Source organism: Tarenaya hassleriana, unplaced genomic scaffold (genome assembly GCF_000463585.1).
Source record: "Tarenaya hassleriana unplaced genomic scaffold, ASM46358v1 Cleome3, whole genome shotgun sequence".
Taxonomy (NCBI): domain Eukaryota; kingdom Viridiplantae; phylum Streptophyta; class Magnoliopsida; order Brassicales; family Cleomaceae; genus Tarenaya; species Tarenaya hassleriana.
The window spans coordinates 4,268,739-4,288,935 of NW_010966177.1; the positions used below are offsets into that span (position 1 = coordinate 4,268,739).

Below are 20,197 nucleotides of genomic sequence, written 5' to 3' on the forward strand. Positions count from 1 at the left end.
AAAAGCAAGAGCGGTTTCTTCAGTGTCGACCGGCGTAAAACCGGAGGGGATTCTAGAGCGAGAGAGATAGTGAGAGATTAACTTTTACTTTTGTCTTTTTTTTATAAATTAAATTCGAGTAAATTTTCAAAACAACGCTCCTTTTTATGCCTAATGCGGAATACATAAATCATTCGTTTTGGTGTAACTAATATATATATCATATATATATATATATTGGTTATATCCGCAAATATCAAAGTATTTGGATCTGTATTTGAAAGATTTGGTAACTCAAACTCGGATTTAAAGATTATAGATATATGGGTACAAGTATTCGAGACAATTTTTGAATATTCATAGATAATTTTATTTAATAAGAAATAACAATGTTTCTATAAAAATTTCAAAAAAAACGTAATTTTAAAAGGAATGAATCGACGTGAATGTATAGAGGGAGTTCATAAGAGATATAAAAAAAATGAGTTTAATATTTTTTTTTATAGAAACTCGAAACAATGTTATTTTTTAAAATATTATAAATATCTAGAGATATATTTGCTTATAATAAAAATATTCAGGTATCCATTTTTTTAAATTAGATTATCCGCAGTTAGATTTACGAGTATTTGTGAATTCAAATTTGGATGAGAGTGACTACCATAAAATTGGAGTATAATATATGTTGCATTTATTGTGACTACTATACGGTGGAAATGACATGCGGATTTAGTTCTATCAAGTAAGATCATCAACTAATATGGAACTCAACATTAATCGTTGGATTCCAAGAGAAAGTCAAATAAAGTTGGGTTCGGCTTTGCATGTATAGAATCTACGTGAATCATTTATGGCAATGCATTGAATAACATTTGCTTCCGATTAAATGATTCCATCACACTAACTATATATCAATGTTCTTTACCAAAAAAAAAAAACTATATATCAACGTTATGCACTAAATATGAACATTTTTTTTTCTAGGTTTGATGCGAAATAACCGTGAAAGGCAATAAAATTTATGTGTCTCATGTCGTATACATAGATATAATCATCGTCTTAGTTGTCATATTTGTTATTATTGAATGATTATCATTTTGAATAAGTTATTTTTATTTTCAAATATAGAAATAATATTTTTGATTTGTGGGGGCGGGGGGTCCAAGTTCTAACAACAAAGGTTGCAAAAGATCCGGGCGACGAAATATGTGAAAACCTGAGACTGAGAACCTAACTTAGTGAGTATGAATTTACAAACATACCCTTTTTTCCACGTGTCCTCCATGCAAACGCTGCTCTCTCTCTCTCGTGATCGGATTTTTTGGGGCCGGATTTTAAATGTCATGTTATTGGTAATTAAATAGAGCTAAATGGAATAAGCTATAAATCATACACTATCCTCAATATTCATATTGAGTTGTCACATATTTATATAATTTGGTATACACATTCATCTTAAACTGTACGCCTAATAGACTATTTTTTTAATATAAAATAGACTAAAATTTTACATATATATATATATATAGTTGTCAATGATCTATATATCCAGCAATGTATAAAATCAAATATGTATAACGTATCTAGTTATGTGTCGATGACAAATAATGTTTATATTGCGCGAAAGAGCAGCAACAACAGCAAAAGTGTGTTTAGAACATCTGTTAACCCTATACGAGCATTTTGGGTTGCGCGTATTTTAATATTTTTTATAATTAATCTTAATTTTGGGATAAAGACAAGGTGAAACCCGAGAACGGTGTATGGCCCCCCAACTACAATAAAGAACAAGGATTAGAGGGTAATAGTAAATTAGTAATAGACTAAATAGGATGCGAAGTTAAAATTAAAATAACAAATAATAGCTGCAACTTTTTGGTCAAAAGGAACGGTTAAGGTCCCGGTAAATATCGAGCCCGTTTAAAACGCCTATTTGATTTGATTTGATTTGATTTGATTTCTCTGGTTGTTTATAACTCTAAAAAATGGTTAAAAAAATATAAAATGTAACAAAACTCGTAAAATTATCTAAAGAAATCGTAAACGAAAAACAATAAAAGGCTCGTGGGGAACAACCCGCCAGGTCATCAGGCAAGTGCCCTCTTGTTTTAAAAAAAAACAGTGCCGATAAATTTAAAAAAATATAGAAAAGAGGCCCAGCAATTGAGGCACGTGATTGGGGAGTGCTGTCGTATTATCGTATCCTACTTCCAATTCTTGGACCGACAACGATTTTTATAAAAATATGTAGGAATACACCTTTCGCTAGCTATGTGGCGGTCAATTTACCCGATTTTCGGAAATTATTATTATTATTATTGGTATTATATATTGTTCTTATTATTGTTATAGTGCCCTATGTTTGGACGCAAATTATTAAAGAAAAAACATCACAACGAACTTGTAAAATGCTTTGCTTTCCCAAGTTTGGATGGTCTAGTGGTCAGAGAATATACAAAACATATTCTCATCCTGGGTTTAAATCTAAGCGTGGAGAGAGATATTCACATGATCTTCTCCGATCCTTGGAAGATGTAGTCGAGTCAAAGGCCCGATGAACTTCTGGATTATCCAACAAAAAAAATGCTTTGCTCCATTTGAGTTTGCAAAGCGTATGAAGAGCTCGTATAGTTTCCTCGATATACGTGTCCTCGTCTGGATTTATTACAGTCGGTGATGAATATTAAACTGAATTCTAATATGAAATAATAAAAGAAAATAAACATGTATATATATATTCCCAAAATGATCATATGAATATGATCTTCATGGGACGTGGCCGCCCGTTAGGGTTCCATATTTGACGTGGCATTGTGCAATATCTTCAAATGATCAACTGGCTTTTGTTTATTCACGGGCGATGGACTTAAAAGAGTTTTGTCCTTATACTTACTCAGCTCTGCGATATTTTGTATAAAAAAATGATAAAATACGCATAGTTTACTTTGCTTCCAAAGCCTTTAATTGCATGTGCCATCACACGTGGACATGTTTAACCTGCCCATATCGAATGTTATACTCTTTTGAAAGAGAGAAAAAACAAGAAAACAAATCTAACAACATGACGTATATGGTATAAATTTTTATTTTATATTGGAATTAGAATTTAAAAGAATCTTCGTTATCTACCTATCTAATTGTATTAAGTTAAGAATAATAATAGTTTGGGAATATGTATATACGTATCAATATTGTTCACACGATTTTTTTATTTAAATTTGGATCACAATTTAACCGTATTTATCTTTTTTTTTATATAATCTATAAGTTCATTGTACTTTCAATCCAATTATATCTCCGAGAACCGGAAAAACTTTACGTGATACATTTTTCGGAGGATCGGAAAAGACGGTAATCATCTTAATTCGAATAGTTTGTTAGAACCCACAACTACTGCAAAAGATGTATTTTTCCGATAACGAGAATTAAATTACATAACCATAAGATCACATGTAAAGAATCCAATATATAAAGAGATGCGAAAGAGAATCGACACAACCACTATAAGTACATAGTTCGTGTCGTCGATACGAGATTACTTATTATATGAATTAATGATTCGTTTTATCTATGGTCACGTTGATATGCCTCCTTTTAGAAATATTCGTATATCCTTTTTTTTTTGTACAGGAAATGCGATGTTAATGTGACTTGGAAAATTAAGATTGGTAGAAAGTGCAGCCACTAGGTTTTACAAATGTAATCTTAAATATTAGTGTGGATACGACCGTTTTTAAATAAAAAAATATTTTAATAGAATATAAAAGAATTGAAAACAGATTTATTTGGGATAATCGCATTAAAATATCCGAATTTTTACAAAAATCTCAAATAAATATCCGAACTATAAAATTGTCATATAAATACCTGAATTTTTTATAACTCCCACATAAATACTCAGATTTTAAAATTTTTTCCAAATCAAACACTTATCCGTTAACGTCGTTAAACGTAATTGCTGACTCAGTAAAAAAACCTGCTGACTCAACAAAAAATTATAGATTCAGCAAAAAAAATATTATTAAATATCCAAATTTTTATCTATATATATTTAAATTAATATATACATATAAATTCATATATATATACAAATATATATATATATATATTAAAAATAAAATTATTTATAATTAATAAAACATATATACACATAACTACAATATATATATTAATTATATATAAAAAATATACATATACAACTAATATATATAATTATAATTAAATACAAACTCCTAATTATAATTAGTTACATATATATTAAAAATAAAATTATTTTTAATATATACATATATATATATATATATATATATGTATATGTGAATTTAGATGCATATATTAATTTAAATATATGTAGATAAAAATTTGGATATTTAATAATATTTTTTTGCTGAGTTAGCAGTTTTTTTGCTGAGTCAACCGGATTTTTTGCTGAGTCAACAATTTTTTTGATGAGTCAGCAGTTGCTTTTAACGACGTTAACGGATGAGTGTTTGATTTGGAAAAAATTTAAAAGTTTGGATATTTATGTAGGAATTATGAAAAGTTCAGGTATTTATATGATAATTTTATAGTTCAGATATTTATGTGTGATTTTTGTAAAAATTCAGGTATTTTTATATGATTATCCCATTTATTTTAAATAAATCACTTTACGAAATTTTTTTTTATGGAAACAATCTCAAATAAAATCTTATCGAAAACTACAAATAAAATCGAAAATTGTAATAAAAGTTAATTGAATCAAAATATTATCGAAAACTACAAATATTTATTTGGGATCTGTATTTCCGAAAACTCTTCAGTATCGGAAACGATTCATCGTATTTAAAATATCTATAAGCAGGAGCATAAAATATAAATCCCGATTCGTTAGATATAGAAGGAATAAAGTGAGAATGATAATAATACGAACATGCCTTAAAAGGGCTCTCCTAATCATCGTCCCTATCTTGGCTTATACCCAGTTTTCATTTTTAATTTATTTTTTGAAAAAAAATTCCTTATTTTGTATTGATGTGTTTATTAAATTGTAAAATTTGGGAGGTCCAATGACTAGTGTTAAGTGCAACCAGTGGCTTTTGACCTTTGACCGAGGAGGCACGTGCGCAGCATCTTTTGATTCATCATGTCTTTGGTCGAAGATATCGGTGACGCACGTGCACCCCTGTCCTCTTCTCTATTATCTTAATCTCCCTTCCCTTGTCTTGATCTCCTTAATTAAAACTTGTCTTTGTTTCTTTTTCTTCTCCCAAAAAAATTACTTTTTTTTATTTAACTTTTAACCGGTGTCCATTAAAAAAAAATTGTCGCTTGGTACTATTCGGTAAAATTATAGGGGCCAAAGTAAAAGTACATAGAATATTTTGACCCTTGCACCGCAAAAATTAAATGCTAGCATTAATTCACATATTTGGTATTAATTAAAATATGATTCTGCCAATAGGATATTTTAAGATTACAAAAAATGCAAAATGTCTAAAAGGCAATTGTTTTTTGTCGTTGAATGATTTGTTAGTTTGAATTTTGATTGAGCATGTTAATTACATCGTTGAAAAATGTTTTGACATGGATTTTGGACACTTAATTAGTCTTAGTTCCAATAACAAACATAATAGGATTTGGATTTTTATTAATGAGAACATAAACATGTATGTTTTCGTGGTCTGTAAGAGAATGTCTGTATTATATAAACAACCAAATGTAAAAAAAAAACTATCATAAATTTTGAACAACATTAATGGCAAATAAAACCCAAATTATTAACCGAAATGTGAATATTACATTCGCATATGAAAAAAGACATCAAAATCTTCACAGCATTTTCGAAACTAATACTGATAAATTTGTATTTCTCGAGTTAAATACAGGTTACAGCTTAATTTTTTATCCATTTGGGTTGGAGTAAAAAAATAATAACATGTATATACATACATACATACATACATACCTAAGAAATACATTCGATAAAAAAAAATTATAATCAGAAGAACTATAAGTTAAATCAAGATTTATGTAAAAGAACCGTGACAAAGTCTACATTTTACAGCGCAGCTAAAACAGCCGTGGAAGTAGGAATAACCAGCGACCCTGCAAGCTGTCTGTAGCTATCGAGTTAGTTTTATTTTCTTCTCTTTCTTTCTTTGACGAAATCACTTAGTTTTTATTTTATTTAATGGTGAAAATAATAAAATATTCAAAAGAAAACATGGTTGATGTTATATTGTTATCATTATTATTATCATTAATGAAAGTTGATTATACATTTGAAACCCCAGCTGAGTTGGTTAAGAATCATAGCGAAAAAAACCATGAAATCGGGGGTTCGACTCCTGCCGCCTCCTTAAACTCTCACATGTCGTCTGTCAGCTACGGCTGATTCTCACCTACACGTGTGTCGTAGACTCGTGCGTGTAGGTTTGGGTTTTACTTGGCGCTGCGGGCCCGAAGGGCCACCGCTGTGACCCCTTGGTTAGCGAGCCACCGACTGTAACACAGGCTGCGTCATAGGCCACCGCTGTGACCAGGGGTTAGCGAGCCCGAAGGGCTACGCTGGGGTCGGGTTCCCAATGTATAAAAAAAAATATATAATGAAATTTACAGAGTTAAATGCATGCGTACATGACATTTTTATGTCTATATTAAGCAAAAAAAAAGAAAAAAAGAAGAAGAGGATATCGGATCCAAAGTGGCTTATTTGTCTCGACGCGGATGGAATGCTTTGATCTGAAGCTATTGTCGGTTGACAACCTTTGCCCTAATATTTTATTGTGAGTTTGTATTTTATGTGTGAATGAAGTCATCCTATTTGTAACCAGCGTGTACCGCATTGCACATTTCATAATTTCAAAAGTTAAAAAAAATAATAATCAATTTCTAGTGCAAGCTTTTATTTCAAGGGAAAAAAATCAAGTGAAATAGAGATATTCTCTAAAAGGTTTGGAAATTTATGGTTTTTATATAAAAATGTAAAATTTTAGTTTTTTTGGTTAAAGTCAATGTTTGATTTATTTAGTCCAAAAGGGCCGAACACAGATTAGTAAAATGGGAGATAACGAATGGGCCTTTATAAAGCCCAAAACCAAGTTGAATTGATTCAATTATATATTTATATGTTTTTTTAAGCTCAATTATCAACCTTTTCATTTCTTTGTACGTTCTAATTTTTTTTTTTGGATAATCCGGAAGTTCACCGGGTCTTTGACCCGACTACATCTCCCAGAGAGGATCGGAGAAGTCCAGGTGAATGTCTCTCCCCACGCTTGGATTTGAACCCAGGATGAGAGCATATTTTGCATGTTCTCTCACCACTAGATCAGCCAAACTTGGGTCGTTCTAATTGTTAATGCTGAGGTGGCACGAATCGTATCATATATATATATATATATATTGTATAATTGAAACTAAGACAAGAAAAACTATTGAGTCGTCTTCATGAATATGCGTGCTGCCACACTCACTTATCATTATATAATTATGATTCATGTATCCACAAATTTTGTTAATATGTTGGAATATAATTATAGGAATCTGGATTTTTTTTTGGTTTCGATTCAAAATATAAGCTGTAACTTCTATAAATCTGAATATTTGTTTGTTTTGCACCGTAATATATATCCGCACTTGAATGTACAAAAAATAAATACATTACATGCCATAACAATAATAAAAAATTATAATATCAGGAAGGCAAAATGTAAAAAGAGAGAGAATAGAAAGACAAAACAGAGAATTTAGACGGGAACAAACAAAACCTCGACATCATCGTTTCGCATGTTACACGCCAACAGGTCGTTAGATTTTTTCTCCGTTTGATGTGTCCTTTTTTTTTCTGACATTGACATTTTTAATGCGAATAAAAACACATACACGCATATATATATATATATATATAATGACGCAGTTATTGTAAAACATGAAGGATTAATACTTTTTCTTTTGTGCGCAAGAAAAAACCACTGATCGATAATAATCGTTTTTAAATTAATATATAATTTTCCTACCTTAAATATGTTCCCATATAATAAAAAAGGAAAGTAGAAAAATTAACCTTTGATAAAATCTCCCTCAAAAAAAAAAAAAGCCGTCTTCTCAATCAAATTTCCCAGGAAAAAGAGTCGAGGGTTTACGTAGTCAAAGATTTAGACAGACGAAGAAAAGTCAATGGTCAATTGGTCATGTTCCTGATCGAAGTGATTCTTTCTTGGGCATCTCAAGAACCACACATCCAACCAAAAAAGGAGAAAGATGGAAGGGAACGATAATGGAGATAGAGTGGAGAAAGTGTATGTCGCAGTAGGAAACGGTGTGGAAGATGGTTTCAAGACCATTGATTGGGCCCTCAAGAAGTGGGATCCAATCAATATTTCCATTGTCATCCTCCATATCTCCAACCTCTCCAATGATCTCGTTTACACCCCTTGTATGCTTTCTTTTATATTCCCATCTCATGACTTACCCCTATGCACATGCTTACATTTGTTTCTGCATGTTTTCCCACAATTATATTCATGGGTCCATGCACATACCACCATCATATACGTACACTCCAAACTTTTTCATGGGTTTGTGTCTTTAACTCGAGTTTCTCTAGTTACGTGTCCATAATTAAGGGAAAACAACTATATGATCGATTTCCAATATACGATCAGAAGAAACCTTTAAACCGGTTGGTAATGGCATAATCTGGTCGTGTTCTTGGTTTGCGGTTAAACCTTAAAAACCAGTTGGGAAGCTTCCGGCAAGCTCTGTCAGCGAGGAGAAGCTTCAAGTTCTCAGGAAATACGAGGAAGAGAAGGTCGACAAGTTATTATCCAAATACGTTGCTTTCTGCGGCAAGGTCTCTTGTTGCTTCGATCTCCATTCTTCCGGGGTCATCAATAGAGTAAATCATTTTTCACGGTCCAAAAGTATAATTTCTGAAAATACTTTACAGGTGAAAGCAGAGACACTCAAGGTTGAAATGCAAGACGACCCGATCCAAGTGCTCATCTTAGATCTCATCTCCAAGCTTAAAATCACCAAACTCGTGATGGGAATCACCTTCATGAGATCCTCATCCTGGTATTAATTATAGTTCTACCTCTTAACTTTCGTTTTGTTTACAAATTGGCCCCGGATGTTTCTGAAACCCGGAAAATGTAGGAAAGCGAAGAGTGCGATAAGCGGATCCTTCTACGTTTATCGACACAAACCCGAATTCTGCGAATTTCACATAATATGCGGAGGAAAAATGGTGGCTTTGAGGAGAGACGACGATGGCAACAACACGAGAAACTGGTTTGGTAAGATGTTCCATGACCCGACAAGAAATCTGGACCGTTCATCCTCCGTCGGTGAGGATCCAATGGACAGCGAGAATCCATGGGATAAAAATTCGAGAGAAACAGATGATTATTACCACCAATTACTAAGTTTAAATGTAGATGACGACACAGATGGCAATAACTTTGTTGAAGAGGAAGACGGTGACGTGGAGTTAGACGCGCTACAACGTATGGTAAGACCTTTTCTTTTCCATTTATTTTAATATGGCTATCACGTAATATTATTACAATTTAGTAGTATTATATCATAATAACAACAACACTAACCAATCATGATTATAATTACATTTTTTTAGTAATATCCTAGCTAATCAAATACAAAAATAATATAAAATATAAAAATAATTGAAAAATGATTTTTTTTATTTAAAAACCAATATATTTTGTTTTCAAAGAATCCGAATCAAATCCAAAAATGATGTACAAATCAAATGAGTTTTTTTTTTTTTTTTCCAAAACCAAAATATAACTGAAACCAATTTGTATATATAAAAAAATCTTTTTGGTGTGAAAGATTTCGTATTTGATTAAATCAATTTATATTTGTATAAAAGTTTTGTGGAGATGTAGTGTTATTAAAGCCGATGGAACATTTTGTACGGAAACGTTAGAACGCAGGAGAGAAGATGAAATATGTGAAGAGAAAAGCAAAGGAAGCTCAGGAGATGATAGAGCAGAACAAGAGAGAGGCCAAAGCCAACGCTGAAAGATACGCCAAAGCTGAACGGGCAATCTCTTTGTGCAGCTGCAGAGTACAACTTCATCAAACAAAGTCATTGAAAAAGACAACATCCGAAATCTGACCTTAGGTTCCTGTCTTTGTGTTCAACAGATTCAAGAACTAGAAACCCAGGTTCAGGAGGAAAGCGAAAGGCGAGTAAAGATCGATGAAATTCTCGAGACGGAGAAAGAGCTGCTCGATGAAGTCATCAGAGATGTTCAAGAGGAAAAGGCGAAGCTAAGTTCACTTGGGAAGCTCCAGCGAGAGCTCTCGAGCAAGCTTAGTACTGTTACGACAGCTAAATCAGAGGCGGAGACTCGGCTGGAGAAGGTTGTCTCGCAAAGAAACGAAACGGTAAGAGAGATGGAGAAATCGAGGCATCAGAGGGATATATTCAATCGTAGGATCGAATTCTGCAAGGAGAGAGAGGCTATAGGTTTAGTTTCGAGGTTGAGTTACAGGGAATATGCGGCAGAGGATGTTAGGCTGGCCACCGATGATTTTTCTGACCGGTGGAGGCTGAAATCCGGCGGAAACTGGAGGAGGGTGTACAGGGGAAGGATCAACCATACAACTATGGCTGTCAAAATGACCAGTGACTGCTTGTCTGATCAGGACTTTCTATCTAAGGTAGAGAGACAAAGTAGATTCCCGTCTCTACAGAGCAAAAAAATGGTTTTTTTGAGTGGTTGTTGTTTATGGGTCATAACAGGTGGAGCTTTTGAATGAGATCAGACATCCTCATTTGGTAGCCATCGCTGGTTTCTGCTCGGAGCCTAAATGCATACTCTTTGAGTATATGCATGGTGGGAACTTGAGGGACAGCCTATTCATATCACAGAAGAGGTCATCGAGACAAAGAGGGATACTTAGATGGCACGACAGAATTCGGATAGCTCACCAGGTTTGTTCCGGTTTAGGGTTTCTCCACTCGACCAAGCCCAAACCCATCGTCCACGGCCATCTCACACCTTCCAAAATCCTCCTGGACCGCAACCTCGTGCCGAAAATAAGTGTATTTGGACTTACCCTGCACAGTGATCAACAATCTGATAAGAAACCAGATATCAGGGCTTTCGGGATTTTGCTCCTGCATCTCCTGATAGGGAGGAACTGGCCTGGTTTGCTCAAGGCGATGACGATGAACCAAACAGATGTTCTCAGAGATTTGGATGAGATGGCGGGTAAGTGGCCGTTAGAGTTGGCAAAGGAGGTTGCTGCATTGGCGATGATGTGTATGTCGGTAAACAGGGGAGGGAACATGGATCTGGGAATCGGAACGGTAATGGCAGAGTTGGGGAAGATAAGGCAAAGGGCAGATGAGTTTCAGGTCAGAGGAAAGTACGAGGAAGCAACCAATGGAAACATCGACGAGGAAGATCCAAATGATGTACCGAGTGTTTTCCTCTGCCCTATATTTCAGGCAAGTCACCACTCCGAAATGCCCCTCTGGAATTGGCATGTGCACAAGTAAAAACTCCCGTCTCGGGTAAAATCTTTCTTGCAGGAAGTAATGAAGAACCCGCATTTAGCAGCTGACGGGTTTTCGTACGAGCAAGAAGCAATAGAGGAGTGGCTGAAGATGGGGAATTGTAGGTCGCCCATGACGAATCTGAGACTGGAACATCAGTTCCTCACCCCAAACCACACCCTGCGTTCTCTCATCCAAGACTGGCATAGGAAACGAGCAGCAAGAGCTTCCTCCCCCTAGTTATATATTTCTCCCATTCTCAATCTGATTTCACTTTCTCAGATGATCGAATGTAAGGCATCGGATTCAGCACTCGGCAACCAGTGTCAATCCTTGATCACCGTCAAGAATACTCAGCACTCAGCTCGTTTACATGTTCACTGTACACCGTTAACAAACATGATTAAGAAACACGCGAACATGGAAAGAACACATTTAGAATGGTAAACAAATGCTACATACTCCGATTCATGAAGTGATGATCAAATCTACATATAAAAAAAGCATTTCTTTCAAGGAAAAGCACAAAGCTTTTTTTCATTTCGCTCGATTCTCCACGAACTTAAGCAAGCTAGAGCTTTTCACGAATTGTGCCCCTATGTATGACCAGAATTTTTCCGTATCACCTTGACATTGGTGCTGAGATTCACAAACCGAAACACTATCCAAAACGACAAAGAGTGACAGGCAACACGAACAGAACCAGCAACATCCTATTTCGCCGGAATCGAGGAGAAAAGACGAGCGAAGCGATCTTTCTGCTCCTGGAACCGCCGCTTCAGGTAAGTCTCGAGGATCTCCATGACGGATACGAACCGCTTCATCTCATCCAGCCGACGGCTAAGCTCCGCCTCCCTCGCCCTCGATCGCCGCAACCGAGCCTCCGTCTCAGCGAGACGGTCCCGAAGATCCTCCACGATCGATTCCTCCTCACCGTCCGGCGATCGGCGGCGGCACCGCGTTAACGGTGGTTGGTGGCCGTAACACATCTAGGAGAGGAGAACGAAACCAATTGGGATTTAGAGTTTAACCCAACTAAAAAAAAGGTGCCCTGAAAAGGGCAGTTTCGGGATTAGACACGAGGGGACCAATAATTGGTTGTCATTAGCCTTTGGAAGCCTCTATCTCGTTCAGAGGGTCACTTCGTGCTCACTTATCTTCTCCAAGATCTCCTCTCCTCTCTTCTCCCAGATTACCATTTACCAGCCGCAAATGTTATCCGCAAATTTTATGCATTCATTATCAGATTAATCCTTTCGGCAATTTCTTGTAATGTTAAAGCCATAGCCGACAAAAGCAAAAGAAAGGAACACGTAGTATTATAGAAGAGCATGCAACCTGGGATCTGAATCGCTGAAACACAGGTAAGCTTTCTGTACACATCCACAGAACAGAAAGAACACTTTGTTTTTTGAAACTGGGAAAAACCCAATTTTCTTCACTTTCCGCTCTGCAAAAACCCACCATGGCAAATTTGACAACCTATGATCATCTTCACATTTCTGAAAACGGTGGAATCAATCAACGAGGAGCTTCTTGTGATGTCAGCATTCGCCATTCACGCACAAGAACAAGCAAACAACAGAAAGGGGGAAAGTCCAGTTGTGTCTGAAGGACCATCCATCCATCACAACAGCTTCCGCATGGACGACAGCCACTTCTCCATGTTCTTCCCATCTGCATGTTCGTGTCTCATCAGAATTAAGAACGGCAAAGTTTATCCAACCCAATGAATTACTGTGGGTTTTGAATCGTTTTGGGGTTCTATCTACAACTAAAGGCTTAACCTTTTTAAGTGGTTTAGTTTCCAAAATCAGGCTATTCCCAACTACTAGATCAAAGGCATTAATTCCTTCCAAACAGACTGGAGGACAGAGTCAGCAGCATTCAGTCATTCAAATCACACCAACACCAGTACAGAGGATGACGGAAACATAACATACCAGGAGAGAACACATTTGGGAGATCATTGGTAACACCCAGAATCTGGTTGTCTGAACCATTCATCGCTTTCTTGTAGCACGGAACCAACACCACGAACCCACTGTCTCCATCGTCTTCCTCATCGTCGGTGGCTTTGAAACCCGGCCCATGTGGCTCTACCCACCCTATTGACCACTCTGGTTCGTCCGGTTCAGGGAACACTGCATTCCCAATCTTTTCCTCCTCTCTCCCAAGCCACCCTTTTCTCACCTTCTTCGCTGAAGCCTTAGTCTCCTTAGGAGGGCATTTCACAGGCGCCGACGATGGATGTTGGGAAGACCCTTCAGAGATTGGCTCTTTCTCTCTGCCCTTGCTGCTACCACCACCGCACAACCACCTCGGAAGACGAGGGAAAGTGACCGCCATCTTGTTCGGTTTCGTCCTCAGAGAACTGGGAAAGATCTATGAATCCGCCATCGTTGGGGAAGAGCGGAGCCGATATTTATCTCTTGAAACCTGTTGCAGTAAATAACCATCGTATTATGGGGCTATCATGTCATGTAACCATCATAATGGCATCATAATGACACGACCAAACAAGCAAAAAAAAGGTTATATTTAAGGCAAGTAGATAATTACGATCGAGCAAATCTGTGTTTAATCAACATTGAAAGACAATCCAGAACTTGATCAAGTACGAAAATTGCCCAGAAAGAGAAAACGCCTTTTCCCTTTTCGTCGGAAAAATTTCGGATTCGTTCGATTTCAGTTAGACAAATTTCAAGCTAAAACCTAGGCATGACCGTGCAGAATCTCGTGGGAAGTAGAAGGCTTCTCCAGATCGTCCAAGCAAGGTCGCGGAAAAATGGAAAAACTGAGAGAGCGAAAAGGATGAACCTTTCGCGAAGAAACGAGAAGCTCCGTACGTATTAGGGGGCTATCATGTCATGTAACCATCATAATGGCATCATAATGACACGACCAAACAAGCAAAAAAAAGGTTATATTTAAGGCAAGTAGATAATTACGATCGAGCAAATCTGTGTTTAATCAACATTGAAAGACAATCCAGAACTTGATCAAGTACGAAAATTGCCCAGAAAGAGAAAACGCCTTTTCCCTTTTCGTCGGAAAAATTTCGGATTCGTTCGATTTCAGTTAGACAAATTTCAAGCTAAAACCTAGGCATGACCGTGCAGAATCTCGTGGGAAGTAGAAGGCTTCTCCAGATCGTCCAAGCAAGGTCGCGGAAAAATGGAAAAACTGAGAGAGCGAAAAGGATGAACCTTTCGCGAAGAAACGAGAAGCTCCGTAGACAAGGAAGGGTCACGCCGCCGCCATTGATGACCCTATCACCGCCGGTGAAACACGGAACCGTTTCGCCGGAAAACTCGGCGAAAAGATAGGCAAAACGTTGCGGAAGAATTTCCCAGTGAAAAACCACAGGTAATTTCCAGGGGAATCGACCCAAGAAACCCTAGAATTCGTTTCTTCTTCTTCCTCACTAGTCACTCCCTCTCCTCCCTCCCCTGACTTCTGTCCGACTCCTCGGGGCTCGACTTCTCTCCATTTGTAACCCCCTCTGTTCTGTTTTTTCTTTTTCCTTTTATATTTATTTATTTTTGCGTTACCAATCAATCCAACGGATGAGAACGGTTTGATTAATCTGATGAATTCTATAATAACATGTTCATGTACATTATTCCATAGGACTTACAGATACAAATTATCCAAGAATATTCTATAATTTTAAAATTAAAAATGAATACGTTAAGGGGAATGAACGCATGTGACCATTTAAGGAAGGGAGGGGGCTAATAAACCAAAGTACACACATATACATGCATATGCAATGTCGCATGCAAGCGTCTTTCCCCATATTGGCTTTTTGGTAATATGATTTCATAGGGTTTATTCGCTTTAACCAAAAACGTTAATTAAATCTTTTGTATTGGGACCATACGATTTATTAAATCTGCAGCTCATGACAGAACAAGTTTTACATACACAGATACACGTGTGCATGTATATAACCTCATCAAGTTTTGTGCTAACGACATATTAATTCTCCCAACTAATCGAATGTTAGATTCACATTGTTGGACAAAAACCAATTCATGTCCTGCCGTTTTTTTTTTTAAAATTTTTTTGTCTCTATATCTGATTTTATTGTGGTAAGCTCTGTATCTGTTTTTAGATAGAGACAAAAACAAAATCTCCCATATTATTCTACATATATGTGTATTACATCTAACGCATCTAAATACCGAAAAATGTGGTACCATTTTTTAATTGAACCATTCAAAATTGTCTGAACGTTAATTTTTCTTACAAAATTTAATTTTTTGGAAATCGGACCGAACCGAATTTTTTTTAAAAAAAGAAAAATTCTTACAAAAATCTAAAATTTTTCTTAATAAAAATCGAAACCGAAACCGAACCGAATATATTATAATAACCGATTGGTACATATTTTTATAGAACCGAAAAAACCAAATCAAATTATTCTCGATCCAAACTTGAACCGAATACCCCTAATTTCAATGTAATACAAAAGAGGGAAATAAAAAAAAAACATTTGAAAACCGAAACAACAGTTGAAGTGGCATGGTGAATGTGATTATCCGATCACTCATTGTGTTTGATCTTTATAAATAAAGAAATCAATACTGACCATATCGATACAAATAAGTATAGTCAGATGAATTCATGGGCATCGGCCAATAAGAGATAGGAACCTAATCGCAACTCAAAATCATGAGCACCAATCTCAATCTCTCTCTCTCTCTCTCTCTCTCTCTCTCTCTCTCTCTCTCTCTCCCTCTGCTACACCGGCATGCAGTCAACAACTGCTATGAACGCACGAAGATATTATTTTTCCTCCTCATCGCTATCATGTGCTATATATATATATATATGTATATATTGTTCAGCCGCAACCATGGAAAGGAATGGGGATTCTGACCAAAACCGGAGAGAAGAAGCAGTAGCGGAATCAGACATGACACATGCAATCGGGAGCAGGGTAAGTGTACAAGGACTGCTTGGGCTTCCTTAAACGGATCTGGCCTTGCCTGTTCACATGCCCTTCTCCCACCGCCTGCTGGAACTCCATCCACGTGATGTTTTTCCTGAGGAACAGCTGTTCTATCAGCGCCATGTTTGGCCTTACCGTCTTCATGTTCTCGAATGTCCTATGACCCACCTGCATTATTTACAGAGGCCTCCTGCCATCATTTCTTGACATGGAAAGAGAGAGAGAGAGTGTGTGTGTATAGATATTATGCTTACAAGGGCATTGTGCATGTTCCCTGGAGATGCAGAGATGAAGATGTCACTGTGCATGCTCACGTAGTAATCGACCGCAGCCAACAGAGAAGCTTTTCCTTTGATACGAGCTCTCTCCTCCGAAGAGGCGAGACTTCTCTTGTCTTCCATTCTTGGAAACACTTGTCTCAGCGCTGAAACCCTAGCTTCCCCTCCGTATACCTAACAAACAAGATCGATCAAATCCCGGGATGGAGAAGGAATAACTTAATCAAAAGCCTCGGGGCCAAAACATGAGGGAAGAAGGAGACCTTGTGGGAAGCAAGATAGAGACGGGTAGAGTTGTCGAAGCCAAGAGCAGCAAGAAGAAGGCCCATCTCTTCTGGTGTCAATGGACAACGTCCTTGGCTCCTCAGCTCTTCGTCTGTGAACTGCGAGTTTAGGACTCTTCCTTGCCATATCATTTGCCGGTATTTGGCCAACGCCAGTTTCTCCGCCTTCCCCCCACCAAAATCGCAGGCCGAGTGTGCTGCCATATCCTGAAACCCAAAACCCAGACGACAAAGATCAGACAAGAACCTTCTTCTCGAATCTGATCTCGAGATATTAGACAGATAATGACGAAACCTTGTCAAACCGGAGGTGAAGAACAACGAACTTCCCGGGCTCTTGTCTTTTGTGGGGGTTGCTCATGTCTCTCAAATGATCCACATCCTCTTCTTTGTCTCTCCATGAGGGGTTTCTAAGACGAGTGACAAGAGCCTCACCGAGTTGTCTAATGTGGGGGACAAAACGCAATGCTCGGAAATTAACTTTGCATCTCAGCCATTGGATCTCCGCAGGCAAGTGGTCAAAAGATAGACGGTGTGAGAACGGAGAAATAGCAGCTATCCCGAAACTACACCATCAGATACCAAAACCGGCATTATATTGTTTGAGAGTTAGAACTCATGCATGCATTCTTCTCGTGATATGTCAGCTTAAAAGGACGGACCTTTGGAGAAGAGGCAAAACGTTCTCGAGATACCAGTTGGAAGAAGCATGAACAGGAGCGGTCTTAACTCGGGTTTCACGGATTGCTGTGGCATAGTACTCTCTTGTGCTCCATGAGAATTCTTCAGGCAGTTCTTTGACTATTCTTACATCATTCTTTAATTCATCAATGAAGTGATCCACATCAAAGATCTCCACAAACGAACTGTGCCCATGAAGGAAAAAATAAAGGGAAGTTCAGCTTAGAACCTCCGGAATGATCTCAAGGGCTTTAAAAATCGGCATAGCATGAGAATGAATTTCTCAGAGAAACATGACCTGGAATCTTGCCAAACAGAATTCACTTCAAGAAACGGGATTACGAGAGTGGCGTTTAGTATCTTAGCGACAGCAACTGCATCGCATATCTGTGAAAAGATTAAAACCGGACGTTCAAGCGTGGCATTGTATTGTTGCTGAGTAGATACCGAGCGAAAACCATAAAGAAACTTTACCCCCATCCGTTGCTGATTCAGACCTCCATCAAGAAACACCTGGATGTAGCCCTCTGATTTCTCTGGTAATGCTGCGCCGAAGAAGAATATCCGATAAAGTTCAGTGTATTATTAACAAAAAACACGAGAGTATGCACCGGAAAATATTCATCATCGTAACTTACAAGGGGCATTTCCTGAATCAATGCAAGGTTTCCATCCCTGATCGGTCAAGGGCCTCCAAAGGTCAGACTGTTCTCCACCCGGCTGAATCAAACACCCCGAAAGCTCAATGATTCTCAGTTCGATAATCGGAAAAGACACGATTAGAAGAAGAGAGCCACGAGAAAAATCATCTTACACGTTGTAATGCACTCTTGAGCAGAGATAAGTGCCTAGGCTTCACAATGCTCCATTCCTGCAAGAAATTGCAGATTTCATCAAACAATAATCTCTACCCTGAAAGTTCACTTGACTAAGGATAAGTTGAATAGATTCTGACCTGAATAATCCCTAAATCATTTGCCAGTCCAAGTCAATTCTAGTTAATTGCATTTCTAATCTCTAAGAAAGTTATCAAATTTGGCGATTAACTTAATTATCCAGTTCAATGTAGAGGACCCAGAGGAAATCGAACTGAACCCAGATTCCTGATTTTAACAAATCGGAAACACAAACAAACGGCAAAGAGGAGTCCCAGTATCAACCAGATTATCCATTTTTTCTAATAATGGAATTATGATTCGAGGAGGTGTCTCCGACAGGCAAAGCAACATACCATTTTCTGACATCAGAATCCATAGTCAAGTGACCTTTCCAGGGCAAACGAGTTTTTACCAAAAACTCGTCGTTGTCCAAATCAAACCAAAAGATTCTCAGTAAGATGGGGGAAAAAATTGCAACTTACAGATGACGTAGAAGAAGAAGCGTGGCTTAAATCAGTAAATAGAACTGGAAATAAGGAGACGAAGAACACCGCGAGAGTTGATCTTCTCAGCATCTGGGCAACGATAACACCGCCCTTCTCGTGAAGATTCATCCTTTAGGAAAAATCAGTGAAACCCAGATCCAGTTTCTGGGGAAGTTGCAAGCTTCGACCGAAACCCAGAAAGGAAACAGCCGAAAACGATCACAGGTTGTCGGAAAATGACGCGGAAGAAGCAAGCAGAACCACAAAATCCCCAAAGAATCAAAGAACCCAGAGTCACATCACATGTTCTTTCTCTCTCTTCACTCCTCCTTCCACTTTCGATCTTCTTTTTTCCCCCTCCCTTTGGATTAAATGCAGAAGCATTCACCTCATCCCAGACGATTTATCTTCGAGATAGTTCAAAGCATCTCACATTAACACCTGTTCATTAAATTCGCTTTCTGTCAAGGGTCCAGTGTGTGTGTATATATATATATACAGCAGAATGAACACAACTTTTTTTTTCTCACAAGCGGAAAAAACAAATCTTTTTCACTTGATTGATTAGATTCTTGACAATGTCGCCAGTCACGCCATGTCATAAAACTATATATCCTCGCAGCTGTAGTTTGGTAAAGTATGTCATAAACAACAATTAAGTTGCATGACAGTCTTTTATTTAGTTATTTATCCAACTAATCTCGTGGGAAATTTTATTATCATATGATAAATAAAATTCTTACACTGCATACAAATATTATACGCTGTATAAAAATATTTGGAGACGTAAATTTGGCCACGGAAGGTTTTTGTGCGTTCTTGCAACAGTGGGAGGAGGAACCAATTCGGCTTTTGTTGTCTCGTAGGGAAAACAACAATGTCTGGCCACCGACACATTTGGTGTGTTCGAATACTGAGCTTTGACTTTTCATCAAAGATCCATCGATTAATGTCCCCTTATTTATTAAAAATATAAAACGATATATAGTAGTATTATATTTTAATGCTCGTCTCATAGCCGAACATGCTAATAATATGATATTAATTTAAATATTTAATCTTTTTTTTTTCAATCATATTCATTAGCAAACAACGCACCATTCTCCTTTTCAAGGAATTAGATATTTTTCTTTCCCT

At 37.2% G+C, this 20,197-nt stretch overlaps 4 protein-coding genes across 6 annotated transcripts; 1 reads left to right on the forward strand and 3 right to left on the reverse strand.

Annotated features, from left to right (window-relative positions):
• The first annotated feature begins 8,125 nt into the window (after positions 1-8,125).
• On the forward strand, positions 8,126-12,172 carry LOC104819290 (putative U-box domain-containing protein 50). 2 transcript variants are annotated; one of them, XM_010549292.2, is made up of 8 exons: positions 8,126-8,398; positions 8,703-8,773; positions 8,912-9,039; positions 9,121-9,475; positions 9,914-10,054; positions 10,135-10,653; positions 10,736-11,446; positions 11,531-12,172. In XM_010549292.2, the coding sequence occupies exons 1-8, from the start codon at positions 8,224-8,226 to the stop codon at positions 11,732-11,734; spliced, it is 2,304 nt and encodes a 767-aa protein (XP_010547594.1). In that variant the 5' UTR covers positions 8,126-8,223; the 3' UTR covers positions 11,735-12,172. The 2 variants fall into 2 exon arrangements, with proteins under 2 accessions (XP_010547594.1, XP_010547592.1); XM_010549290.2 differs by having other exon boundaries at positions 8,127-8,398; positions 8,703-8,815.
• Positions 11,936-12,518, reverse strand: LOC109116914 (protein SKIP34-like). The gene has a single exon (XM_019203272.1). The coding sequence runs from the start codon at positions 12,481-12,483 to the stop codon at positions 12,208-12,210; it is 276 nt and encodes a 91-aa protein (XP_019058817.1). The 5' UTR covers positions 12,484-12,518; the 3' UTR covers positions 11,936-12,207.
• Positions 12,519-12,796: 278 nt separating this feature from the next.
• Positions 12,797-14,992, reverse strand: LOC104819289. Of its 2 annotated transcripts, none has more exons than XM_010549288.2 (3): positions 14,704-14,992; positions 13,438-13,933; positions 12,797-13,171 (listed from the first exon to the last, which is right to left on the reverse strand). In XM_010549288.2, the coding sequence occupies exons 2-3, from the start codon at positions 13,841-13,843 to the stop codon at positions 13,122-13,124; spliced, it is 456 nt and encodes a 151-aa protein (XP_010547590.1). In that variant the 5' UTR covers positions 13,844-13,933; positions 14,704-14,992; the 3' UTR covers positions 12,797-13,121. The 2 variants fall into 2 exon arrangements, with proteins under 2 accessions (XP_010547590.1, XP_010547591.1); XM_010549289.2 differs by lacking the exon at positions 14,704-14,992 and adding an exon at positions 14,315-14,342.
• Positions 14,993-16,009: 1,017 nt separating this feature from the next.
• Positions 16,010-19,563, reverse strand: LOC104819291 (uncharacterized protein At1g04910-like). Its single transcript, XM_010549293.2, has 10 exons — positions 19,058-19,563; positions 18,512-18,568; positions 18,336-18,417; positions 18,172-18,242; positions 17,996-18,084; positions 17,679-17,882; positions 17,312-17,582; positions 16,996-17,223; positions 16,709-16,906; positions 16,010-16,622 (listed from the first exon to the last, which is right to left on the reverse strand). Exons 1-10 carry the CDS (start codon positions 19,187-19,189, stop codon positions 16,413-16,415), a joined length of 1,542 nt encoding a protein of 513 aa, XP_010547595.1. The 5' UTR covers positions 19,190-19,563; the 3' UTR covers positions 16,010-16,412.
• Between the last annotated feature and the right edge of the window lie 634 nt (positions 19,564-20,197).